The 25,516-nt window shown below is 35.9% G+C and overlaps 1 protein-coding gene across 1 annotated transcript in view; it reads right to left on the minus strand.

Moving 5' to 3' along the window:
- Window positions 1-512: 512 nt before the first annotated feature.
- Window positions 513-25,516, minus strand: part of ZPLD1 (zona pellucida like domain containing 1) — a 35,998-nt gene continuing 10,994 nt past the window's right edge. The window contains exons 2-10 of the mRNA XM_019648337.1: window positions 21,386-21,606; window positions 18,438-18,619; window positions 16,392-16,464; window positions 12,309-12,406; window positions 11,132-11,212; window positions 7,997-8,168; window positions 6,650-6,758; window positions 1,180-1,209; window positions 513-741 (exon numbers count right to left, since the gene is read on the minus strand). Of these exons, the coding sequence (XP_019503882.1) occupies window positions 566-741; window positions 1,180-1,209; window positions 6,650-6,758; window positions 7,997-8,168; window positions 11,132-11,212; window positions 12,309-12,406; window positions 16,392-16,464; window positions 18,438-18,619; window positions 21,386-21,606 (1,142 nt within the window). The 3' untranslated portion in view covers window positions 513-565. The remainder of the gene's footprint in view (window positions 742-1,179; window positions 1,210-6,649; window positions 6,759-7,996; window positions 8,169-11,131; window positions 11,213-12,308; window positions 12,407-16,391; window positions 16,465-18,437; window positions 18,620-21,385; window positions 21,607-25,516) is intronic.

Consider the following 25,516-nt stretch of genomic DNA (forward strand, 5'->3'; position numbering starts at 1 on the left):
AAAAATGAATGTTGTCAGACAGAAATCAGCCCCAAACGCAGTAGGTTATAGAATTTGTAATTAAATCTCAGGTGTCCAAATTGGCCAGTCCAATTATAACATATCCCCAAACTGGAATTATCTGGAGCAAAACGAAACACTACTCATTTTAGGGACCACATATGCAAATCTAAATGGCATAGCCTTGGGTTTTAATGCTTAGGGGAAAAAAACCTGACAAATTCAATTTTTTTCTATACCTATTTTTTCTCTCTATAACCAATACTCAAATGAAAAATTGAAATAAAATAAAATACGACTGACGCTGTAAAACCTAAGTCCTGAATATTGTTTGCTTATTGTCGGTATACCCATTACTGCCGTACAAATACAGCTGACCACATACATAAGTGACAAGAGCAATGTCATCAAAATTATTTCACTACCATCACAGAGCTACACTGTGAAACCTACCAAACCTACTACAAATATCAAGTGCTGGCCGGCTTCAATTCAAATGGAACACCGACTGCAGTCACACATGTTATAGTCAGTGAGACTTCTCCCCAGAGCAGACCTGTTCCAGTCAGTCAAAGGCTGGGTTTCTTATGCCATTCAACACCAAACTGGTGGGTGCCTTCCTGTGTAGAAGGACCAGTGAGCACAGGAGAAGGGAAAAGCTCATGACTCCCAGAATGACCGTTCCCGATATCAGTGCGCCAGTGACAGCATTCAGCTGGAAAGGAGGTTCATTTGGAGAACCTGCAAGTAATAAAACACACAACAGTGGGCGGGTCCAATATCAGATTTATCTCATCTTACCCCATTTTATACCTGCAAAACATCTGTCATCAGAACTTATAAAATAACAGCATGACACTAGATATGAAACAATCTATTTGACTGTAATTCAATCCAATAACCAAAGGATTATACGGTTTAGAGGCCTGGTATCCCCTGGGCAACCGAAAAAAAAAAAAAAAAAGAAAAAGCCATCTATAAAATGCTATAAAAATTGACTGACAGATCACATATGAGTTCAAAAATCCTCAGTGAACTATTATTTAAAATAATACAAACTTATAAAAGCAGATATCATTATATTTAGTTGATTATAGTTTTGTAACTAATCAAAAAATACTTAAAATTTTTTATTAATTAAATCATATTTTAATTTTCAATATCTGTTAATTATCTTACCAAGCTGCGAATTGTTGGTTGGAGTCTCGTCTGGAGGGGGAAAAAAGAAAAACAATATTGTGTCTCCACAATATTTCTATATGTTTCTTATATTTATTATAATTCTATAATTACTTTTTACCATCATGTTCCCTCACCTTCACCCACAAGCTCCATGGGGAAGGCAATAATAAAAAAAAAATCCTCTTAAACCATTCTGTTTTCCCATTTTCTATTCCACATGGCCAGGATTTCACCATTTCTCTGTTCCCCAAACCCACACCATGCCACTGCCTTGGGCATACAAATATAATCGTAATATATATATTGTGCTGTATTCTTTTCTGCCAGTTTTGCTTCATCATTATCTTTTTAGTCATGTTAGTGGGGGCAGTAATTGTTAACAGCTATTACATTTTTTATAGCCCTATAACATGCCATTTTTTATTCTGTTATAGAGGGATATTCATTATTTAGTGCCGCTCTATTTTAAGAGTTGCCAATTTGCCAATTGTAATCTGCAAAAACATCACTTTAAGTTCCAAGAAGATAAATTCACACTGAATAACTAAATGAAAGGAAAATAGGACGTCTGAGCTTGAGTTGTAGTTTTATTTGCATTTGTGAAGTCAAAGATTGAAACTGTTGATTTTTCACGTTTCTCTGAAAAATGTAATAATAGATGCAATGAACACATTCACTCGGCTTCCCAATTTTTGTTACCCATTTTGTAGTCATATATCAGTTAACCCTTGAGCTTTACAATAAGTGGATTTCATATTTGTGTTTAAATATGTGTATGTGTCTGTGAGGGTTTGTCATTTGAACCATAAAATGTGTACAGCTGACTGATTTTGGGGTATAAATATTATTACAATTAATATGTATGTAGTGCCATACAGTTTACAAAGTGCTGTTTCATATGTTATCACATTTAATCCTCATAATAGTTGTATGGTTTATATATAATTGCTCACCCCATTTTGCAGATGAAGACTCTTCCATCTGTCACAACCTCCATGATAAAGTAAATATATGTTTAAATAAAAGCTCAGTTTCAGGATACTTTTTCTAAAATAATATAAACTAGCCAATTACAGAAAATATTTTTAGCCTACAAGATGAATATCTCAATCTACAAAGCTCCAGGATTAGTGTTTAAAACCATTGATGGGAGATGTTCTCCCTAATGGAGAACATGTCATGCCATTTCTTTTAAGACATGAATCTTAGCAGAAATGATTATTCTGCTGTTTGATTCCTACAGAGCAATGCCCAAAATTAACAGAGCACACATTGACAGAATTCTCTAGAATGATGCACTGCACTGCTATAGGACAAAAAGAAAAACAGCATCAATTTTCTTTATAGGGTACCTTTAGGAAAATCCTAACCTCCTACTGACACCATTTTATAGACACTTTCTTCTCATGGAAATAGATGGGATAAATGAATGATCTGTGATTGATTCATCCAAAAGATCCATGTGCCCTTTTCCCAAGACCAACTGCCTCACTGGAACATGGGGAGAATATATAATGCTCTAAAATTCCTTTTTAACAGTTATTATTTATTTAGAAATCACATTCATTTGCTTAAAAAAAAAGTTTCTATTAAAGAATAAAAAGCATCTTTCTCCTACGTGTCCCAAATTAGGCAAAAGTGCTTTGACAGGAAGCCCCCACTATTTTCTGCATCCTGAGGTGAAGGAAAGAATTCAGAATACCCCCTCCCATTCCACATTATCACCAACACTTCTGTAAGAAAAAATATCCCAGGTGTCACTCATGAGTACCTGACTCTGAACAAAATCCCCACATGAGGACAAAATACCAAATGACCCATGCCAGCTCCAGGTTCCAGGACTCTGAAAAAGTGAAAGCATCCTATCCTTGATAGATGGCTAAATTCAAAGCATGTATGTAATATTTGAATATTGTTTGGAATTCCATTGATAATGGATAAAGGTAGAAATAATAACTTTATCTGGTTGCTATTTCTGGCATCCTGCAATTTTAGTACTGTTGCAATAAAAAAATAAAGAAATAATCAATAAATCAATCAAAGCACTGTCTAGCCCAGAAAGGGAAGACAGACATTTTCCAGGAGCTTTTTGTCACCACACATTTCTGTTTTTCTCTCCCATCCACTTGGTCTTAACATACACAAAGAAATCTTCTAGAGTTAGAACAGGTTGCGATACTAAACTTGGTGGGCTCGTCTAAAACATAAAGTTAGCTGAGGACCTATAGGAAAAAAGTGGTAGCAGCAATACCACAGCTGTTAGAAAGCCAGCAGTAGCAGATAACTTGCCATTCTCCATTTTTTCTCTCATATATATAGTTGAAACAAATGGAAAAATAAACATCAGTACAAAGATATATGCAGAATAATTTTTTCCCCTTTCTTAGCACAAGCAAACTATTTTATTTAATCTTCAATTACTTATGTGGTAAAATGGACCATATATTTCAAGTTCAGAACCTCCAAACTTTTTACTTTCTACCCAGTTATGTTCGTTAATAGTCTATCTCTACCTTTTGACTCTGAGATCCCTGAGGGCAAAGACTATGGCTTATTCTCTATTGTATTCAAACTTCCTACCAGAGTGCCTGGCCCACATAGAGGCTAAGGAAATATGCTCAAATGAATTATTAACTATCCATAAAACTCGTTGACACCAGTTTGGCTTGGACTTCTCCATCAGAATTTATGTAAATAAATGAGTAGGTACCATTGTTTTCCAGTGATTGTACCTTTGAATTTCCAGAACTGTACCCATAAGCATTTTCCTACCAAACAGTTTTAACATTTGGGAGTTTAAAAGAATTTTCAGTTGTGGATTTTGAATTTTGAGGATGTGAATATTTTCCTAAATCAACTAACGAAATAATTTAACAATGTTGGGTAAAACTAACTAGAATGGATTTGATTTCTTTAAAACACAAAATGAAACAGAAGTTCTGCGATTTAACAACTTATTAAACTTAACCTAAGTCAGATGTCTACAGTAAAGGAGTAGTTCAACGAGAAAACAGGGCAAAAATTTCAAGTATCAGAGAGTTTTGAAGAGAGCAAATCAAGCCTGAAATTAGACTTCTCTGTATAAAATCGGCCACAGGATCTAGAGAGATAAATCTAGCTGACCTAAGGTAAAAATAAAGTGAAACTAAGGAAGGGAAGTAGCCTTGGCCATTAAGCAGGACATTAAGTTTATATTAGATTTGCCTGTGGATGGACATGGCTTGATTTCTGAGTTCTGTGTTTATGTGGAATTTAAAATATATTTTTTGCATGGATAGCATAGTATTATAGTGTAAACATTGTTATATGTGGTTCTTTACACAGTGAGGCCACCATGATCACCAAGAGGAACATCCTATTGCTATTTATCAAAATTATGAAAAACAAATCCGCACAGAGTGAGAGAAGAATGAAAGGGGTCTGGAATGTTTGAACATGCTCCTTTCAGGGCTTTACCTATGAACAGACTGAGGTGACTAAGAGGCAACTCTAGCATATTGAGGAATAAATGTCACCTTTGAGGTGGAAACAAGTTGAAATTAGAGAGGAAGGAATCCAGCATGACATCAGTGGCATTGTGATGAAAGGCATTAGCTCTTTGAGATTTTAACATAGATGTTTTGAGTGACTGAGTACGGTTTGAGTGACTGAGTACGGTGTGAGTGAAAGCTACAAAGCTGGATAGCCAGTCAACTATGGTAGATTTAAAAACTTCTACTTGGTATATCTTGACTGTGACGTGAGGGGTCATAGTAATTTTGGTCTTTTTAAAAATTATCTTACATTAGCAAGTTATCTGAAATGTGTAATATTTAAATTCAATAATAATAATAATCAATTCCATTTGGTCCAGGTAAGAAGCAGGCAAGGATGTTAAAAAGGAGGAAAAGCCGTCTACATGAACACAGAGATGTCTCTTTCAAGGTTCTTTTCTTACAGCAAACTGACTCTAGATATGCTCCATAGAAATAAAAATAATTCTTACTGTGCCTACCCCAAAGCATTCCTAATTATCGGCAACAAGAGCTGAGTTTCCATGCAGTGTAATTCTATAAGCTTTTTCAGACAGCTAGATAGAGGTAAGCTTTGGGCCTTTTACAAACAACGAACCAGTTATTTTCAAAGCATTCAAAACACATACTAAACCCTCGGGGAGTCTGAAATAAGTTTGAAATTTTGTATTTAATAAATTTCTGCATTAGTTAAAAGACCTATTTGTTTTTAAATTATGCTATGTCTACAAAAGCACAAAGGAGTGAATAAAAAAAGCACTTGTCTGGATTTTTCAGGTCCAAACCACTTCTTGTTTAATTACCTATTTCAGTCAAAACTTTCTTTTCACTGCGGGATGGGAGGAGTGGGAGAAAGGGTAAAGATAACCTAATAGAAGCATAATGATAGCTTTATGGGTAATACAAAGGAGAGAAAAAGTATTAGAATATAATCCAAATCAGAATTCTGCTTTTTAAAGATAAATTTAGAACTACAGAGTTAGAAAAAATCTTAAGGCTACTTTTTCAAACCCTTTATTTTAAAAATGAAGAAGCATTTGCCCAGAGAAGTGAAGTGAAATCCCAAGTCATCTATAGCTCATTAATACGAAAGCTAGAACTAGACCCAGTTTGTTTGTTTGTTTGTTTGTTTGTTTGTTTTTACTTTAATTTGCATTGTTTATTCTACATGTGTTTTATCCAACTGATTCTGACATCTCTTGTTTCATGCTGATCTAAAGCAATATCCGTTTGGAGAGCAAGAAGGAGAGAATGCATGTATAAATATTTGTATACATGAGGATATATCTGTATAAACATCTGTGTCCATTAGATTCATGAGCATGAATGAGTGCACTGGATAGGGGTATGTAATATTCAGGATTCTGGGAGGAAACAAATGGTGCTCAAACTGGGCAATTTAATGAGAGTTTAATAGGACAATTAATAAAGATGTAGGGAATTCACAAGAGAAAATAAAGTTACCTGGGCTATGGGTTAAGGGCAGGGTATCCAGAATTGAGAAAGTAGCTCTATGGAGAGAGTTGCCCAGCCTGGTTCTCTGACAGTGCCACCTATTGGCCAAGCCCAACGGGAAGCTAGATGGCAAGGCAGCCGGTGGACGCAGTTCACACAGGCCAGTCTTCAGGGGCAGAGAGCAGGCCGGGAAGGGTAGAATGGATCCAGGGAACAAATGAAACAGTCCAGCACGATGCGCGCGTGCGTGCGTGCGTGTGTGTGTGTGTGTGTGTGTGTGTGTGTGTGTGTGTAAAAGGAAATGTGGTAAAGACAACATTGCCCTTTGTGTGTAAGTTGAGTAAACAGGAAGCTACTGTGAAATTAAAGTTGTTTAGCAGTTTATCTTGTCTCAGTTAATTAGTGCTCTTTAGGAACCACTTTGAGTTCTCCTCAGAAGCCAAATAACAAGCCATTTTGGAACCATCTATTACTACACACAAAAGGAGGGGCACGCTTACCACTCCGAGTGATGATGGGACCCGCAGAGAGGATGGCATTCCCAGAAGTGCTCTGGGGGCGCCACGTGGTCCTCCTCCCCGCATCTCTCCTTTCTCTGTGGCTGCAAATCTGAGGAGTTAATGAAAACAAATGAAAATCCACACCGGCGCAAAATTGTTTCTTTATGGCCATTTGGAAAGCAGATTCTTTTGGAAGAGATACCACATGTTTAATTTTATTCATTTACTTCTGTGCATTTATTTAATTACTTTGCATATAACTGCTACAGTGTTTCTTATCCTGGCTTGGGCCCCATTTCTTATTTCCTCCCGCTGTAATTGTGCATTGCCTCATTAATTTACATAGCTCAGTGGCTCTCCTGAAAAAGAGCTGTGTTTATCAAACCTTTCCACTTTTATTTTTCTCAAGCCTTTAATAAATCTTTCCCTGAAATGTTGGTCAGCACAGAGCCAAGGTAATGTGAACCCTCTATTTAACCCTATCTGCTATAGCTAGTTAGGACTAAACTAATCAATGAGCATAAAGAAATGCATGAATTTGAACACAAATATAAACATACTAAAACAATTTCAAATTTTAAAAAAATGCCTTCCTTCTTCACAAGTTAACACTGATGTGACTCTAGGGGGTCTGACAGAAATATAATTTTTTTATTCACTAGTAAATGGATCTATATTTTATATGATAGTTGTAAGCAATTCAGATCCACACATTTTATAGTTTTTAACTTTTAATCCAACTGATTCCCAGGCCATCTGGCCCCAGTCTCCTTTTCTAGTGCCAGCCCTGACCCCTCCTCATGTTTTCCCATCATCTTCCACTCTGCTCCATAGCCTTATTGAAGCATTAGAAGTCAGCTGGCTACTCTTGTTTTAAGTGTCTGTGACTTTGACCATCCTTTGGTATGAAATGTCTCTCACGCTGTTGATTTTGTCCCTTTGGGGTTCATCTGTCTTCAAAGTCACAGCTCAAGGTTCATCTCTCCCACCAATCCTCCCACTGTCTCCTGCTTTATTTCTCTCAATGACGAGGACTACCTCTTACTACAGCCCACATCTGTCTATGTTGGCCTTTGTGCCATACCATTTTGGTCTTGTTTTATTCCATAACTATCTCATACTCCTAAAAATAAACTAATTGAATTCAGAATTCATTCATTCCCACTATAATGCTTGGCACAAAGCAGGCATTCAATAGATCTTTACTGAATGAGTTAATAAATCCTATTTCAAATAGTTTAACCTGATGCATATCTACTCTCCCTATAGAAATTAGTGCCTAACACTTGAAAACCTTTCAGCTCAGATAAATTTGACATTTTAGAGAAAAGTTGCTAAAAAACATACCGGCATAAGAAAGGGGCAGTCATCAGCTCTGCATAGTTTGGTAACACAGTGCAGAAAGACGGTGGACATTTTCTGATTCTTGTGTTTCACAAATCGGAACACTTCAAAGGAAAACCGGCCCTGCTGACTTCGGCCATTTTCAATGACAGTGGTCTGAGGGTCTTTGTCACAGCTACATTTTAAGGAAGGGGAAAACAGGATATTACTGAAAAGTACCAGCCCACTGGGACTTGTAAATAAATTTCTGCACAGTTAAGGGTGGCCCACTATATTAAGAGTTAACAAAATCATGCCATGTTAGAGACATTTAAGAAGAGAATAGGCTCATTCAACAGATATGATAAGAATGACCTAGATCGTAAAATGTAAATAGATCATTTTCGGGTTATAACATTACTATCAAATTTTGGAGGTCAATTCACATGGGTCAAAAATTCAAACAGTATACGTATAGATGGTAAAAAGTCTCCCTCTTGTCTTTGCCCTTGTCTACACTATTCCATATCCACATACAAACTTGTCCTGCACCCTCCCCGGGGGATATACAAATAGAAGCAAAAGCAATAGATGCTCATTGTTCCCCCCTTCTTAAACAAACTATAGCACAGCCCATATTAGTTTGTACTTTGCCTTTTTAAAACTTAGCAATGTATTATTGAGATCTTTCCATATCAGTACTTAGCGTGCTTCTTCATTCGTTTTCCACAGCTAAGTAGTACTCCATCACTATGCACATCTGCCAGAGTGTATTTAGCCGGTACCTATTTCTGAACTGTTGAATACCTTTGAATATGTCACTTTTTACCAAAAAATAAATAAATAGCCTTATAATATATCATTTTGAATATGTGCAGGATTATCAGTACAATATATCTGTGAAATCATTTAATGTACTTTGTCACATTGTCCTCCACAAAGATTGTTACATTTTGTGCTTTCTCAGTAATGTATGTATTTTTCTTAGCCTTTATTTGTTTACCATTTCTATTTGAAAGAGTTGGATCTCCCAGACCTGTTATTTTGGGGGGACTCCTAAGGCAATGTGGAATGATAGTGACCTTCCTTAAGGATTTCCTCATTTCCAGGGCTTCCTCTTGTTTTACAATCTCAGACAAGTTTTCTTGGAATACAGCGTAATTGTGCAGCTGAGTTTTCTCTGCCTCTCTGAAGTTAAAGATATTCATGGGGTCAGCCCTGTGTTCCTCAGGTTTATTCACGAGCCTATTCCACAAGGGTAGGGCCTTTGCCTTCCCAGGTGATTCCTTCACTTTTAGAAGGTGTACTTTTGCTGGCATTTTATGAGATCTGCCACTTCTGATACTCTGGACACTCTCTACTCTTTCATTCTCCATATACCCCAGCCCTGGTAGCTTGTTGGAGCTGAGCCCTGATCCTACCAACGCCCACCCACAGTGATGTCCTCTCCTTCTAGGTCTGCATTTTTCCTGGCTGTTCCTTGGACCTACATGCCTTGGACCCCACAGCACTCACTTTTCTTCCCTGCCTCTCCTGCCACTTCTCCCCTCACTGCTCCCTGCAAACCTCTCCTTGCACCATTTTTCTCTTGATCTTAACTGGTTTTATTGACATTGAACACGTATTTTGGAATTTCTACAGCTTTTTTTCTTTCCTAGTGTTACTGAAAATGGCATTTGGAGGACATTTTGTAGTTATACATTTCACTATTCTATAGTTTTCAGCAAGAAAACTGAAAATATTGAGAACGCAATAGAAGCCGTAGTTATACCAGATAGAAGTCTGATGACCGTATTCCAGATTATCAATTTATGATCATTATAGATATTTTGGAAAATAAGAAAAATGCCAAAACAATCCCACCATGCCTAGATAACCACTGTAAACCTTTTCATGTATTTCCTTACAGTCTTTTCTATCATATGTAATGTAAATGAGGTCAATTGTACATGCAATTGTTCAGGCTGACTCACTTCATATTTGATACATTTAAATTTTCAGAGCTACATATTTCCAAGGATAGAAATACCAAGAAGACAGAAAGGGAGGAGATAAAACAGAACCAACCTTTTTTTTTTTCTGTTTTATAACTTTATATGATTGTAGTGCCTGTGTGAGCTCTCAACTTACTGGTTCTCCACAATTCACCTAGCCATTTCCTTATTGCGCAACATCTGGTTTATTTCCATGTATTATTATTTTAAACAGCACAGAAAATCATAAATATTTTAGAATCTGCTTCCCAATTTGAAAACATAGAATTAAAGAATACCAAATCTTTTAAGGCTTTTGAAACAAACTGACATTTTTCCCCCCAAAAAATGTTACCCAAATTAACACTTCCAGAAATAGGATATAAGAGTGTCGGTTTGATCATACCCTCTGAACATCATCTTAACCTTGACTAGCGAATAAAACATATTCTATGGTTTCCCATCATATTACTTCCATCATGTGTCAATAAGCAGCAGTGATCTGAGCCAACTGCATTTATAAGCATGATTAGAAGCCATTGCTTAACTCTCAAGTCTGTTCTGCTGTCAGATAAAAATGCTAAAGAGAACTGAGATGATTGAATGCTTTTATGATCAATGTCCCCTTTCCCCAAATGTAGATTACATCCACTCTATCACTGTCTATTGGGGAATGAAGTTGAAATTATTGGCTCTGATAAAAAAGGAGTGGTAGGCTATTTTATACTTTATATTAAATACTGATAAATGAAGAAAAGAATTTTGGGGTCTAAATTACCTAGACCATTACTTTAATTTTATTCATTTTTTGACATATGATGAGACAGTCTAGCTGTGGATAAATAGTACCCTCCCACTGCCTTCCTTGTATTGTCAATAATATCCTAGTCATGACTTTCCTAAGACAGTGAAATATTCCCATATGTCCTAAACATGAATAAAACATCTTTGATGGACCTAGCTTACTTGCAACTTTCATTCAACAACAGCCTTATCAGCATTTCATGTTAAAAACTGTTCTCAACTTTTGTACTTCCAGCTTTATAATGACTAAAAGTTCAAAATGTAAAACTTCACATTTAAAAGCTATAAAAGCGCCCTATAATTTGATTCTCTGATTTATATTTTTCTATTTCAATTATCTACAATTGGGTCTTTGCTATCAATACAATACTTAGACACCCACCTAAGGAAGAGATCATACCGAATATCATCATTTGGGTTCCCTGACGGGGTCGTGTAGCAATAATCCATTAAGACATTCCATCTGAAGAAAGAGGTAAGCAGAATCTAGAGTCAGAGTCTCTGACTGGGTATTAGTTACTGATCTGAGGCAAGTAAATATTGACAAATATCTTATCCCATGGAATATAGTTTTTTATTAGTTATTCACAGTGAATTCTTATTTATTAAAAAATTCTCCTAAATTTGAAGGTGTTTTACAATCTGCAATACATTGCCACCCTGCATCAAGTGGGTTAAGGCTGATACCACACACACAAAAATTGTGTACAAGGCAACTGAAGAGTCAAAACCTGAAGAAACAAAACCCCAGAGCCTGCGCTGCATAGGTGCTTTTACGTTCACTGTGAACAATGGCCTTTTGTTCCCAGAAGTTACTGTCTGTAACAGATGACAAAGGTTATTATAATACCACACACAGCAAAGGAGTTTGGTGCATAAATTGTACACTCTAAATTACGCCAGAATCAGTGGAGTGTGGGACTGGGATCCACATAGACACTATGTTAGGGAGAAGAAAGCCATGAGGCAAACACATAGCCTTCCTCCACAAAGCCAGATTGTGCCTACATTTATACATTACTTCCTCCCAACTCTGGTGTTACGAAAATTACTAGTCCTTGGGAACTGAATGCCAATAAAATAAAATTCAAAAACCTGCATTTAGTAAGACAATTTGAAAGAATTACATATAGCCAAGAATAAAAATACCAAGACAGAAAGGGGGAAGATAACGTAGAACCAAGTTTCTAGAGTATAATAATCTTTTCAGGATGCAACATATAAATAATAATATAGTATAATAAAATGTTCGCAAAAAAGACTACATCTCATTAATCATCTTTCAGATGAAAAACTAGAAGTTTCTGGTATCCCAGCAGATCTCCCATGCCCACTTTCAGTCATCATTCCCCTTTCTCTATGGGGAGACTTATTTCCAATTAATGACATAAAATTTGTGTCACCTCTTAATCCTTGTAATTCATTATTTTGAGCATGCCTAAGTGGTGTGGCAATGATAGTATTTTTGAAATTAAAAATAAATGAGCTAACTTTTCTATGCATGAAGCTTTAGGCAGCCAAAATGTTTTAACCAACAAAAGATAAGAGTTTGAAAATACCTGCCATCCAGATTAGTGGCTTGTACAGCTGCAAATACTTTGGTTTTTAAAGGTAATCCTATACTTGGGATAATTAACTGCTGACTGTAGGTTGAATCCTAATGAAAAAAATTAACAATTAATCCACTATTGCCTTCCCAACAACAGCACATTTACAAGTTTAAAAAATGTCATACAGAAAAAGAGGAGTAAATCAGCATAAATTTACAAACCAACTCCCAAAAGAACCTAGTTAATCTAGTTTCTTGGTAGAACTGTCCTTAAACCATATACAAGTAACAAATTCATTTTTGTTCATAAATCTTTTCGTTTCCATAGTTTCCCATATATGATGGTCAATGTTCAGTGCATTTAAATTTTACTCAATTGTTAATAGTCAGACAATGGTTAATATTTCATTTGTTTAATTCAATTGTCAATATTCAGTTTACTTAAATTAATATTTCATTTATTTAAAAAGGTTATTCAAAATATACTGTTTTAGTTTAAGCCCTTTGCCACTGGATTTATAGGAATTATATGCTTGATAATATCTCATTTACCCAAATCACTTACCTGATGATATGAAATTATCAAATTTAGTAGATAAACAAAAAGAGACCATATGTTCTCTAAACTGCCAAAATATATACCATAGAGTTTCTGCACCAAATTCCTTGGTGGTTAGTTATAAAAGGGTATCTCAGAACTTCATTTTTACCTTTTTGCCCTTATTTGAGATCTATTCTAGAGAGCTTATTTATATCACTCTCCAACCTACAGCAGATTAAAGCAGCAGATTAGAAATTGAGAAGTGACAACTTTAATATGATAATAATGAAAAAGAGAAAAAAGTTGTAGAGTGCAAAAAAATCCCCTAAAAATGTAAGCTGACAAATCATTTAGCATGGAGGCCAATTGTTTCCTCAAAATGTAGTAACTCTGAAGATAGTGCTATTTCTCAGCAAAGAGAAATTTTTAATGTTCATTTTGAAATCTCAAAGTCACCAGGCAAAGGCAAACTACAGAACATATTCTAAGAAGGCTAGAAAAAAAGCAACACATTTTGAATTTTTGAAATTAAAACATTAATAGTTTATACGCTTCACTTTTGAAAAAGTTGCATTAATGTGGAATATTTCATCCCAAATATACCAGATAAATGAGGGATTATATGCTGTCCCTATTTTCTATAATTTTGTGATAAATGATAATAGCCCCTTTAGCCATTTTTGATAAGTAATATCTATATTTAGTTATCTTTCTGGTTCCTTTTTCTAACTTGTACAAGAAATGCACACTTCATTAACTATACAGCATTTTCCTGTTACACTGCATCAATATTGCTCAGAAGAAACTTACTCCTTCACAAGCATTATCCTGCTAAAGCATTTGCAAATGATATTACTCAGGTGTGGCTTAATCATGAATCACCAATTTTTTCCTCCTAAAATTGCTTCTCAAAGGTAATTCTCTGACTTTATTTTGGATAGTTGCTTTTACTCTTGTTAGTAAAATATTGCCCCTAAAATCAATTATTGTTATTTTGGATTTTTAAAAACACTCATATTAAAAATAACCTTATTTCAGATTTATTGTTTCTGTATCTACTGAGGAGACAGTAATAGTTAGGTACAATTCAAATTCACAAAGTCATCCTCACTTCCCATTTCCACAGAGGAGAAAACGAATATATTTATATTTCACAAAAAAGGTCACAGTTCAATTTGAAATAGCCTGCATATGTGGAAATAGCATAGTCAATAAAGTCATTGCTTTTTATGAAATTTTCCTAAGTACACATATTGAATCCCAGATCACAGAGAAATAAACAATTGCACTGAATCCAAATTGAGCACAACCTTCCTTCCAAATAACTAACCAAAGAATAAGAGTATATAATACAGGTAGGTAATACAATTTTTCAACATTCCTAAGGGTTAGAAACTAAAAACTCTGCATGTGAAATAGGCAGAGATGGCCCTTTATGGTTGTAAAATAATATTTAATTTGAAATGCTACAATAAAATTACATTTGGGTAGCTACGTGTTAGTGTCCCAAACAAATAATAAATAGGATTTTGGATCAATTAATGAAAGTATACCCCCAATTTTTCCTCTTATAAATTACTAGTTTTTTAATGCACTGTAACCTGGCAAAAATTATGTAGTACCATATTAAAAAAGCAGTTTGGGGCAGTGAAACTCTTCTGTGGGATTCAGTAATGATGGACACATCATAGACATTTCCAAAACCTATGGAATATACAACGTGAAGAGTGAACCTAAACGTTAACAATGGACTTCAATTAATAATATATCAATATTGGTTTATCAATTATAACAAATATACCCCATAATACAAGGTATAAATAGCAGAATACTTTGTGTGCAGGCAGAGGAGGTATGTGGAAATTGTGTACTTTCAGATCCATTTTTCTGTAAACCTAAACCGCCCTAAAAAATAGTCTTTTAATTAAAAAAAAACTAGTTTGTGGGAAATAGTTGAATTCTATTAAATAACTGGTTAGTAAATAACTTCTAAAATTTAATTATTTTTTAACCATTAAAAATACTTTTATTGGAAAATAATTAAAACTGAGAAGTATTTTGGCACTACCTATTTCAGTTATAGTCTGATAACCAACAATTGGTTACCTTTGAGCATAGAATTAAAATCTTAAGGTTATCATCAAATTATAGGCTTTTATTTAGCATTTGGATCCCAGAATCCCTATGAAGGATTATGTCTACTTAGCAACAGGACTATAATATTGTTTCTAATGATAAAAGACCTTAATAGCAAAGCTTTCCTCAAATCTACACTTCCAAAAATTTGATTTTCTGCTTTCCAATGAGAGAATAGTTTAATTTCACAGAAAGGGATGATATCATTAAATGCCATGTGGGTATGTTTTTCTTTTTTTTAAGATCAGGAATTGTCATTTTTGTTTCACTCAATTATAACCAAAAATATAGAACCCAAACTAGTACCTCAATCCTATCTCAGGAAGCTTACTTACACATATAAATGAACAAATAGAAACTTTTAATTTAAACATATTCCTCCCAGCAATAATAAATATCTGGCCATATTGGAAATGAACATTGGCACATGTTTGCTTAGACTGTAGAACCAAGTAACTTGGCAGCTTCTTACAGAATAAAGTTTAGAAATGGCAGAAAATCATACCAACTAAAGAGATCTTCTCTCCAACACATTTTAATTTGTTGTGTACAACTCTGTGATGTCAGACTACAAACTTACAAACACAATTTTTAAAAAATGCCTTTGGAAAATGTCATACTACAATATTTATAGTTCATTATATTCAAAGTATAAAGCACTGACTTTTAAATCAGTTGCATGAATTATAACTCAGTGCAATGATGACATGAATAATAATGTAAAAATCAGATTCATAATTTATAAAAATGTTGGTTGATAGATTAAAAAAATTGATATTTAAATCAGACATTTAAATGTATGAATAAAAATTTTTAATCAACATGAAAATATCATTTGGAGGATTAATGTTAGAGTTATAAATAAAAATGCATGTATTTTTCACATTTTGCTGCCACTGCTGGTATTTACATGACAAAAGTTTAGACAATACTATGTAGTCAACCCAAATTATTTCAGATGTCACACAACTGACATCAGCCAAAGCTGTGTTAAAATAATTAACACATTCACGACCAAGGATGCCTTCATGAAAAGTGTCATTTAAGCTTTTCTTATCTTTTTTACCACAAAAATATTACCCAAATCTTGACCCTGACTATGGCTACACATACATACATGCATACATGTATACATACATACATACGTATATATAAAGGCAGACAGGCACTTGAAGTAACTTTGTAGAATCATATTTATGAAATAAAATTTAAATCATTTATCAACTTTTAGAAAATAATAGAGGTTTTATACCTTTATCACTAAGATAACTGAAAATGGTAGGAAAGAAGAATAAATGTTACCAAAGTATAACAGGCTTAATGCGTTTTGGGTAGACTTTTATATAAAAGTCATTCGCATAAATGGCTCCTCAGAACAGTGAGTGAGAAAATAACATCCTTCACCAATCAACTTACGTTATAAAGTAGCAGGTTCAAAGTGCTGACAAATGTACCATTGTTCTCTCTCACAGAGATAGCAGCTGAGGACCTAAAACGGAGTTAGAAAAAGGAAAGCACTGATGAGATTTTAAATTAAAAATTTCAGTTATAACTTAATGTCAGATTTAAGGCATTGAAATTCTTGAGTAAGCCTGACATACTTTTAACTAGGCCTGGAATAGGTGCATGGTTTAAACAGATACATAATAAAAAAGTAAGAGGGGCCAAGTAAAAACAAACTGTTCTTTATTATCTTTTATTTATAAAGGCATCCTTTTCTGTTTTGCATTACCTATATAAGATTTTTTTTTTGCAGAAAAACATCATTCCAAAAGAATTTCAATCTGATGCAAACACATTTTCATCAATTCCATTAGAACAGAAGTTTCACAAGATCAGGGATTTTGTTTTACTTTGCTCACTGCTAGAACATTCCATGGGACATGTAGGTGCACAGGAAATATTTATTGAATAAATGAATGACTTTCCATGCGCAGTGAAGCTCAGGTACAAGTGCGTGTTTAGTGGGGGGTGGGTAGGGCTGATGAATAAAGGGAGAGACTGAGAACCTAATGACCTGCTTTTCTCTACACCTGTATCCTTTAGATTTAAGGTCTTTCTTGTTTTCCAAATTCAAATCTTCCTTTTGACCAGGTGTTTATCATCATTGTGTCATTAAAACCAGCTACAAATATTTTTCATCTGAAGCAAAATGTGGTCTTCATGTTTCCTTGTGACTATGATTAAACAAAAACTATACCTCTGTGATAGACAGCAAACCCTAGAATTGGAAAGGGAAAGTTTTCTCTCCATCACCCCATTTTGTCAAAAGTATTTGACAAATTCAGATGATTATGGTGTGATGTGGATATATGCCTGCCTTAGAGTATGTTCCTCAGGAATAATGAATGAAAACATGACTGTAAACAAAAGCTATGACCTCAGTCCACGTTTGGAGCTTTCTGGTGCTGGATGATGCCACCTTTCTTTGGAAATCATCAGCATCTGTGCAGGTGGCACCTCAGCAGGAGGCATTGAGACCCCAGACTCTGGGGCAGCAGAACTCAACCATGAGAGCATATGGCAGAGACTGAAGACAAGCAGGACCCAGCAATGTAGTGATTGAATTGTCTACACATTGGAAATAATGATAGGCCGTCTGGACTGCATAGGCATCCAGAATTCTTGGGTTCTTGGGCAATTCTGAAGGGAGTGAGGAGAACCCAAGGCAGACACCTGATTAGTTTGAGCCAGTTTGAATTTGGGGGGAAATTATATATATATATATATATATGTATATATGTGTTATATATATTATATATATATATATTATATGTACTATAGTATATATAAAATATGCAATATGTAATACATATTATATATAATATATATTATATCTCTTCAGCTGTTGATATAGGTCATAACATTTTAGATGATAGATACTTTTTTTTTTAAGATTTTATTGGGGAATTGGGGGAGGGGAACAGCACTGGGGAATCAGGGAAGGGGAACAGACAAGTTGCTGTCCTTTTGTTCTTCAGTCTACTTGTGGAGAATGTCACTTCACTGGCTCATGTTGGTATTATCATTGCGCTCTTCCCAGGTGAGGCAGTCGCTTGCCAGCCATTGGACTGCTCACGGTGGCTCACGGCAGCTCACAAAAGTGCATGCCAGCTACCGGCCAGCCCCATTTCAGCCTACGCCGTCACCGGTGACTCACGGCAGCCCAGCTCCAGGTCAAGCTGTTGTTCACCATCTTAGTTGTAGAGGGCACAGTGTCACTGGCCCTAATGTGGGATCCAAACCAGGGCCCTGCTGCTTAAAGCTGGCATCCCAAGCTAAGTCTTACCCAATGCACCACTCAGCCAGCCCTAGATAGATACTTTTAATAAGGCTGCCATTACACTAAGTTTGGCTACTCTCAAAAAATCCTGCTAAGTAAATTTTTATAAATCCCTTCACGATAAGAAACGACTCAAATATACAGACAACATGAGACAGCAGAATAAAATGCCAACTTACGAAGCAAGCTGGGTATTATTAACCAGGTATTCCAATGGATAACTACAACTAAATTTGTAAAGGAGCCCAGGTAGATAGCTGATGATTGTTGGTGGGTCTGGAGTGTCAATATATCCTGAAATATTTCCTATTTGTACTGAAGTGGCATTTCCATAAGCACTGACTCCAGGAACTGTGGATACCTGTTAGAATGGTAGATTAAGTTCAATGATTAAATAGCTATATACAAGTCTAGGCATTTCACATGTAAGGTGCTAGACCAGATCATTTCTAGGATCTGTTCAACTATACATAACATGTCATGATTTTGAGATTATACATACATAATGCTATCTTTAAGTGATTATCCGTGTCTTAGCTAAATGAAACTTTCTATTTACCAAAGACATTTTACTTATAGTTCATAAATAAAAAAGGAGAAAGATTATGTGTTCAGAATGCTACAACAAGTAATTTGAAAATGTTCATGAGAAATTCCAATTCCGTGGCATGGTTTAAAAGACCCCTGTAAATCTGATCGTGTTTTCCACTTTAGCTTCATAGCCTCAGGCTCCCACCCCTGGCTAAAAATGCTCCAGCCCCTTTGTTGCTCTGTCTGGCCTTTGCGCATACGCCTCTGCCTCCTCTTTCCCCTACTTCCCCAGGACATCTCCTACTCCTCTCCTGGACCTCAGTCATCTTCCCTAGGAAGCTCCCTCCAGTCCCCCCCAACCCCCACCCCGCCTCCCCCCGCGGTGCCTCTCTCCATCAGAGCAGTAGTCACAGTGTCTGAGCAGCCTCCTGACTCAGCAGTCCCCTCATCCATGATTAGACCCCTCATCTGCCTTTTCATCTTCAGCATAGCACAGTGAGGCCAGCATCCTGGGGCCGCCGAGATCACTTTTAAAGAAATGAGTTAAGGTCACACATTTTCTGAGAGTTGATCTCAGGGTCTTCCTCTGTAGTACATGGAGATTCTCATCCCTTCCAGGCCAGTAGTGCGTTAAGTAGATTTCAGGGGATCACAGACTCCCAGAAGTTATAAAAAAGAATTGTCCATGTGTGTTTTATTTCTGGGGTTGATGAGCTCTCACTGGACTCTCCGACCCCACTAAAAGCTAAGAGCTAGCCTTTTAGGAAGAATCAATATTGTTCTTGACCTTCATAATACCAGAGGAATACAGTTCCTCTCACTATGTCAATCAACATATGACACTCAATAAATATTTTTAGCAGATATTATGGAGACCTGTAATACTTAATTTTCAATAACAAAATAACCTTTACGCATGAACCTAGGGGCACATGGGCAAAACTGAGGCAATTATCTGGCTAATTCATGAATAGAGCCAGAATCATTATGAATGAAAACATTTCGATTCTAATTCAGTGCTTTAGTAGTCTACTTAATTTTTCCCTTGTAGGAATGTCCTTAGAACAGGCTCCAAAGCTGGTGGCATCTAAGGCAAAATTGAAAAATAAGCCAATCTTCCCTCCTCTCACTATTTGCCTGAAGGGCTAGCTAAACATACCAATTCTGTCTGTAACACACATGCATACACATGCACGTGCACACACACACTCATGTGCGCTTTGCCTGGCATTTCTTCTGAACTGTTTTCTAGGTAGTAGAGCAAGACTTAAATCCAGAGGAGAAAGTGCCATGAAGGAAAGGCATTGGGGTATGGGGTAAGGCGTTGGGGAGGAAAGAAAATAATGCTGCTGTCCACCCTGGCTTCCTCTCTCCACAAGGAAACACAAACATGTAATAATCAACCTACCTCACTCCCCCTTTGGCCTGCTTTATAATCTCTCTGCACACAACTCAGAGAAAAGAATAAACGTTTTTAACAGAGTCAACAATACTCAAGCTGCAGAAATGGAAATAATCACTGGCACAATATTCTAACTGCCGTCTGGGAAAAGATAAAAAAGGAGAGTCAAAGAAATCTCTTTTTCCTGCCCCCTATCTCCCACCAAGTCTTAAAAACTCTGTCCTTAGAATAACCAAGCCTTCCCCCTTAATCCCAAACAATAATCTGTGAAGAGGCAGAGCCAATTTCTCTCTCTTCACCGGGCTCAATGATCATAATCAATATCTCCTTTTTGTCTTTGCAAAGGTTTAGTAATAAGATTATATTTAAATAAGCAAAATGAAAAATAATGCTAAATGAATTTCAGTGTAACACCTCCCAAATATTTACTTCAATTAATTGTAATTCCCAAGAGAGTTGATTCTTTATTCAATTCTATTTTTGGTCTTCAATGCATGAATAAATAAAGGAACAGCACAGATAAGGAGCTCTCATTCAGGGTGGAAATATTTGATGCGGTGTTTTGAAATTCGCAATGACTAGAAACAGTGTACAACTGGGATTTCATGGGTAAGATTGGGAATGATAAACATTTTGAAATGCAAAGGACAATCCACACAATGAAGAATTTCACACTGGAAATGCTGACAGCCCTCTTTACAAAACACTGGCGTGAATTATTCAATGGTAAGCATGAAACCTAGACAACTCTAACTTTCCCATTCTATATTTCATCTTTCTTTCTGAATTAGGTCACTAAGAAGCAATAGGCCAAGTGATTTATTGCCAAACTCACTGGAACAAACAATTTTTGTATGATAAGATACTTCCATAAAAAGCATTAGGAACAAAGCTAATGACAAACTGGAGAAATATTTATCAATGTCACTCACACAAAATAATGTTGCTTAGAGTAGCACAGCCCATCTCTGGCCCCTCACCTGCCGTGCTACAATAAAGAGAACCATTTTTAGAAAATAAAATTGTATGTTTGGGAGCAGAAGCCTCAAGCAGGCAAAGGAAAGTGATTTGTTCAGTTTTATTGGAATTTTTTCATGAAAGATAGATTGGGCTTCTGATTATTTCATGAAATGGGAAGATTTTTCTTTTTAGTTGCAACCCCAAACCTAGCATACTATTTCACAGGATTCTTACCACTAAGTTGTTGCCACAGCCCTCCAAAGTGCTGAGATTGATGATAAAAATGACCACCGCGGGAAAGGTGTTGTTATTAATGAACCCCCTGCAGTGGGAATCCCCATGCCTTCCGTTCAGGGCCAGATCTGTTTCAGAATAACCGGAGAAAAGAACTGTGCAAAAATTAATCTTCATTGTAATGGTCTGCACCCCACAGTAGACACCGATGTCTCTTTCAGCTGAAATAAAAATATATAAAAATACCAAACATGAGTCACAAAAGCAGAGTAAGGGATATAAAAATAACTTTAACATCCCCTGATATATTTATTCACCCTCTCAGTCTGTTTAACTCATTCCTATATTTCAATACACTATAATCCAATGTGAAAGGTATTAAGAAAAATAGCCCAGAAAAATGGTCTTTGATTTAGTTATCTAGGGAAAGTCTTTGAGTGTAGAGATTATAGCTCAGCTCTGATTCTTTGTGCCTGGTATACAGTAGATGTGCATTAAATGTCAGTTGAATATTGCCAAATGATTGGCGAATTGAGTGAAAAAAAATCAGATTACTGAGGAAATTCAGGACTAAAGTAATTGAATTATTCAGATCTCCTTTTTAGAGTAGTGAGGCTCACAACAAATGATGCATTTTCCCAAGTGCAAGGAAGGAAGAGTTTAAATCCATCCTAAGTCAAAATCGTTGAGCATTTTGGTATTTTGTAACCCATCTTATCCAGGACATAGAAACAAAAGCTATCCATTAGTACTCAATTTTATTTTACTTATATCAAATCACACTAGAGAGAAAGAGAATAAAAAAATAGTTTGTTGCTACTACAAACAAAAATGCATAGCTTACTCTAAGAAAATTTTGCCAGTTATTATGCTTCAATAAAATAAATGAACTAGGCATGGAAATGTGAAACACAGTTTGCACAGTTTTCTGTGACTCTATAAGTTATCACTGATGGGATCTACTCCAGGTCTGTAGAGGTGAGCACACACACATATACACATATATACGCAAGATTTTCATATCCCTATTGAATAATTTTTCCACCTGTAATGAAGAAAATACATGTAGAAAATGGAGAGGTTGGCTGCTAGGTAATTCCCCAGTGGCAGAAGCTATTACTTTTATTGGTTTTGGTAAATGTTGTAAGTTGAATTGTGTCCCAAAAAAAGAGATATATTTAAGTCCTAAACCCCAGTACCTCAGAATGTGACCTTATTTGGAAATAGGATTATTGCAGATGTAATTAGTTTAGATGAGGTCATACTGAAGCAGAGTGGGTCTCTAATCCAGTATGACTGCTGCTATCCTTATGAAAGGAATGCGATGTGAAGGGACAGAAACACAGAGAGAATGCCATGTGAAGACAGAGAATTGGAGTGATACATCTGTAAGCCAAGAAATGCCAATGATTGCCACCAAACACCACCAGAAGCTAAGAAGAGGCAAGGAAGGCTTATACGCAGAGTCTCAGAGGAAGCATAGCTCTGCTGACACCTTGGTTTTGGACTTCTGGCTTCCAGAATTGTGAGACAGTAAATTTCTTTTGTTCCAAAATTACCGTTTGTGGCACTTTGCTATGGTAGCCCTAGGAAATTCAGCAATAACATTTTGTTTTACCGGATAAAGAATCTAAAACATGTATCACGTTTTCAAGCTGTGGACACACACAAACAAAATCTGAATAGGCTATTTGATGAAGTGCACTTGATTATACAAAAAAAGAAGAACAAGCAAAATAAAAATAGTTTTGGTAAATGATAAGGTGTTTACCTAAATAAATGTAAATATCATTCAGGATTTTTTGACATATAATTAATTTGCTTAAATATCTTCTAATATAAGGGTAAAAGTGTTAAATAGCATATTTCTTTGGAGTATTCTTTCTTTACAATGTTTTGTTGGGGTTTTTTGTTGTTGTTGTTGTGGTGGTGATGGTGGTTTTTTTGCTGGCAAAGTGAATCGTATTTTACAGGAGTAAATAAGTCAACATGAAAATTTCCACATTTTGTTATGATTTTACACTCATTACAAAATAGAAACAAAATCTTTTTCATTTTTTCATGGCCAAAAGTTTAGTTATTATAGACAACTCCAAGCAATATTCCTTTTGTAGGTAGAAAAATAAATTTAATTTCTTATGAAGTACTCTTTACCAACATAGAAAACAATAAATACTACTCATAGTTGGGAGAATATCTCTATTAGTCTTCAGCAACATTAACTGCTTAAATGCAATTATGACTTTTAAATGATGCTCTTTACTGAAATAATTGAGTTCATTTAAACAAGTGTTTATTGAAGGCCTACCAACTTCAAAATGCATCTCAGACCTATTGATTTTTCTCCATCTCCATGCTGTGCCTTGGCCTATGCCACCATTATCTTTTCCCCATGGAATATTACATTAACTCCCTAAATGGTGCCTTTATTTCCACTTAACCCCCTCTAACTAGTATAACTGTTAACACACGAATCCAACCATGTTATCTCTTTGCTCAGATCTTCATAGCTATTCATTTCACTTGGGCCAAAAGTCCAAATCTTGAACCAGGTCCTCAAGCCTTTCCGTGATCTGCCACCTGTCTGCCTCTGCATTTTTATCTCTCTCTACTATCCCCCAATATTTGTTTCGCTGAACTTCTTTCAGTTCTTTAAAAGCATCACACTTAATGATAGAAGCCAAAATCCTGGATGGAATCATCTAGAATAAAGGAAACAAGGACAATTTAAGGAGTAATAAAAATGTTCTTTATTCTTGATCTGGGTAGTGGTTACACGAGTGTGTATGTGTATGTGAAAATTTCAAGATGCACCCTGAATGAAAATTGTTGCGTCCTATTGTATGTAAATTATTTCTCAATAAACTACAGTGAATATTTCTAAAAGCCTAATATAGGTTTTACACACAAAGCCTTTCATCATTGCTCTTGCCTCTGCTTGGGATTCTCCTCCTACGCCCAGTCTTTGAGTAACTCCTACTCTTCCTTCAGGTCTCAGGTTTCATCGCCCCATCTAAATTATGTATAGACACATCTAATTTCCAATCTAAATTAGGCCATTCTTATACGAGGCCCTATTGCCTTAGAATCATATATGTATTTGTACATTTGTCTTCTCATGAAACTGAAAGCCCTCAAAAGCAAGACGCTATGATATTCCTCAACATAATCCAGTGAGTATTTAATCACATAAAGTACTGGAGCAATAGACTGCACTGAGGATTTACAAAGCAGTGGTCCTTGTTCGCAAGTAGATCACAGACCCTAAGGGAAGATCGACATGGCCCACATTATCAGAAGGACTGGGAAGACAGCTGCGAGATGGCAAAGAAAGTGAACCTTACCCAGACCGGCTGGTTAGGAAGAGCTTCCTGGAGAAGGTGCTGTTGAGCTGAGTTCTGAAGTGTCAGTAGGGGTTAGCTACATGGAGTGGAGAATTTACAACACAGAGAGCACAGCGTGAATAATGGCACAAGTGTGAAACGTGCTTAGGCTGGTTGGGAGCTGGACAGTTTGGTTTTCATTAGAATTTAAAATGCAAAGGAGGAAATGGCAAGAAATGAAAGCAAGAGGCAAGTACACAGGCAAGATCTCAGGAAACCTTCAGCTACAAAATGGTCCCTGTAAAGAAACAAAATGTCTCTCTAAATGTCACAAATGAAATAGAGAACAAGTACCATTGCATTACTTGGCATACCATATGTGTGTTGACGTGATACATATCATTAAATATGTTACAGAAGAGAAATATCATTCTTCTTAACTTAAACCAACTAAAGACTTTAGCTTCTTCACCTTTGTTTGAGAGGAATTCATTCATGCTTACAATAGCTTAACAAATGGCAATGTTTTCTTTGTCCAAACATAGAGAGAGAGCACTCTTTTCTTTTCTGCTTTCTAACTGAAGACTTGTAACCCCTGCAATGGAACTGAATTTGCTACAAGCTGATCCCACTTGGAGATATGACAACAAACTAAAGGCTTTTTGCAGTGTAACAAAAGAGATCTGTTCAAATCCATCCTAACCCAGTTTCTAAAGACTTTTCACAGTCCCTTCCAAAGAATACATTTTTTTCCTGGCTGTAGATACTAAAGACATTCATTCAGCACAATTTTCCATTTGTGAGGCTC

This window comes from Hipposideros armiger, unplaced genomic scaffold, assembly GCF_001890085.2.
Source record: "Hipposideros armiger isolate ML-2016 unplaced genomic scaffold, ASM189008v1 scaffold_125, whole genome shotgun sequence".
Lineage (NCBI taxonomy): Eukaryota > Metazoa > Chordata > Mammalia > Chiroptera > Hipposideridae > Hipposideros > Hipposideros armiger.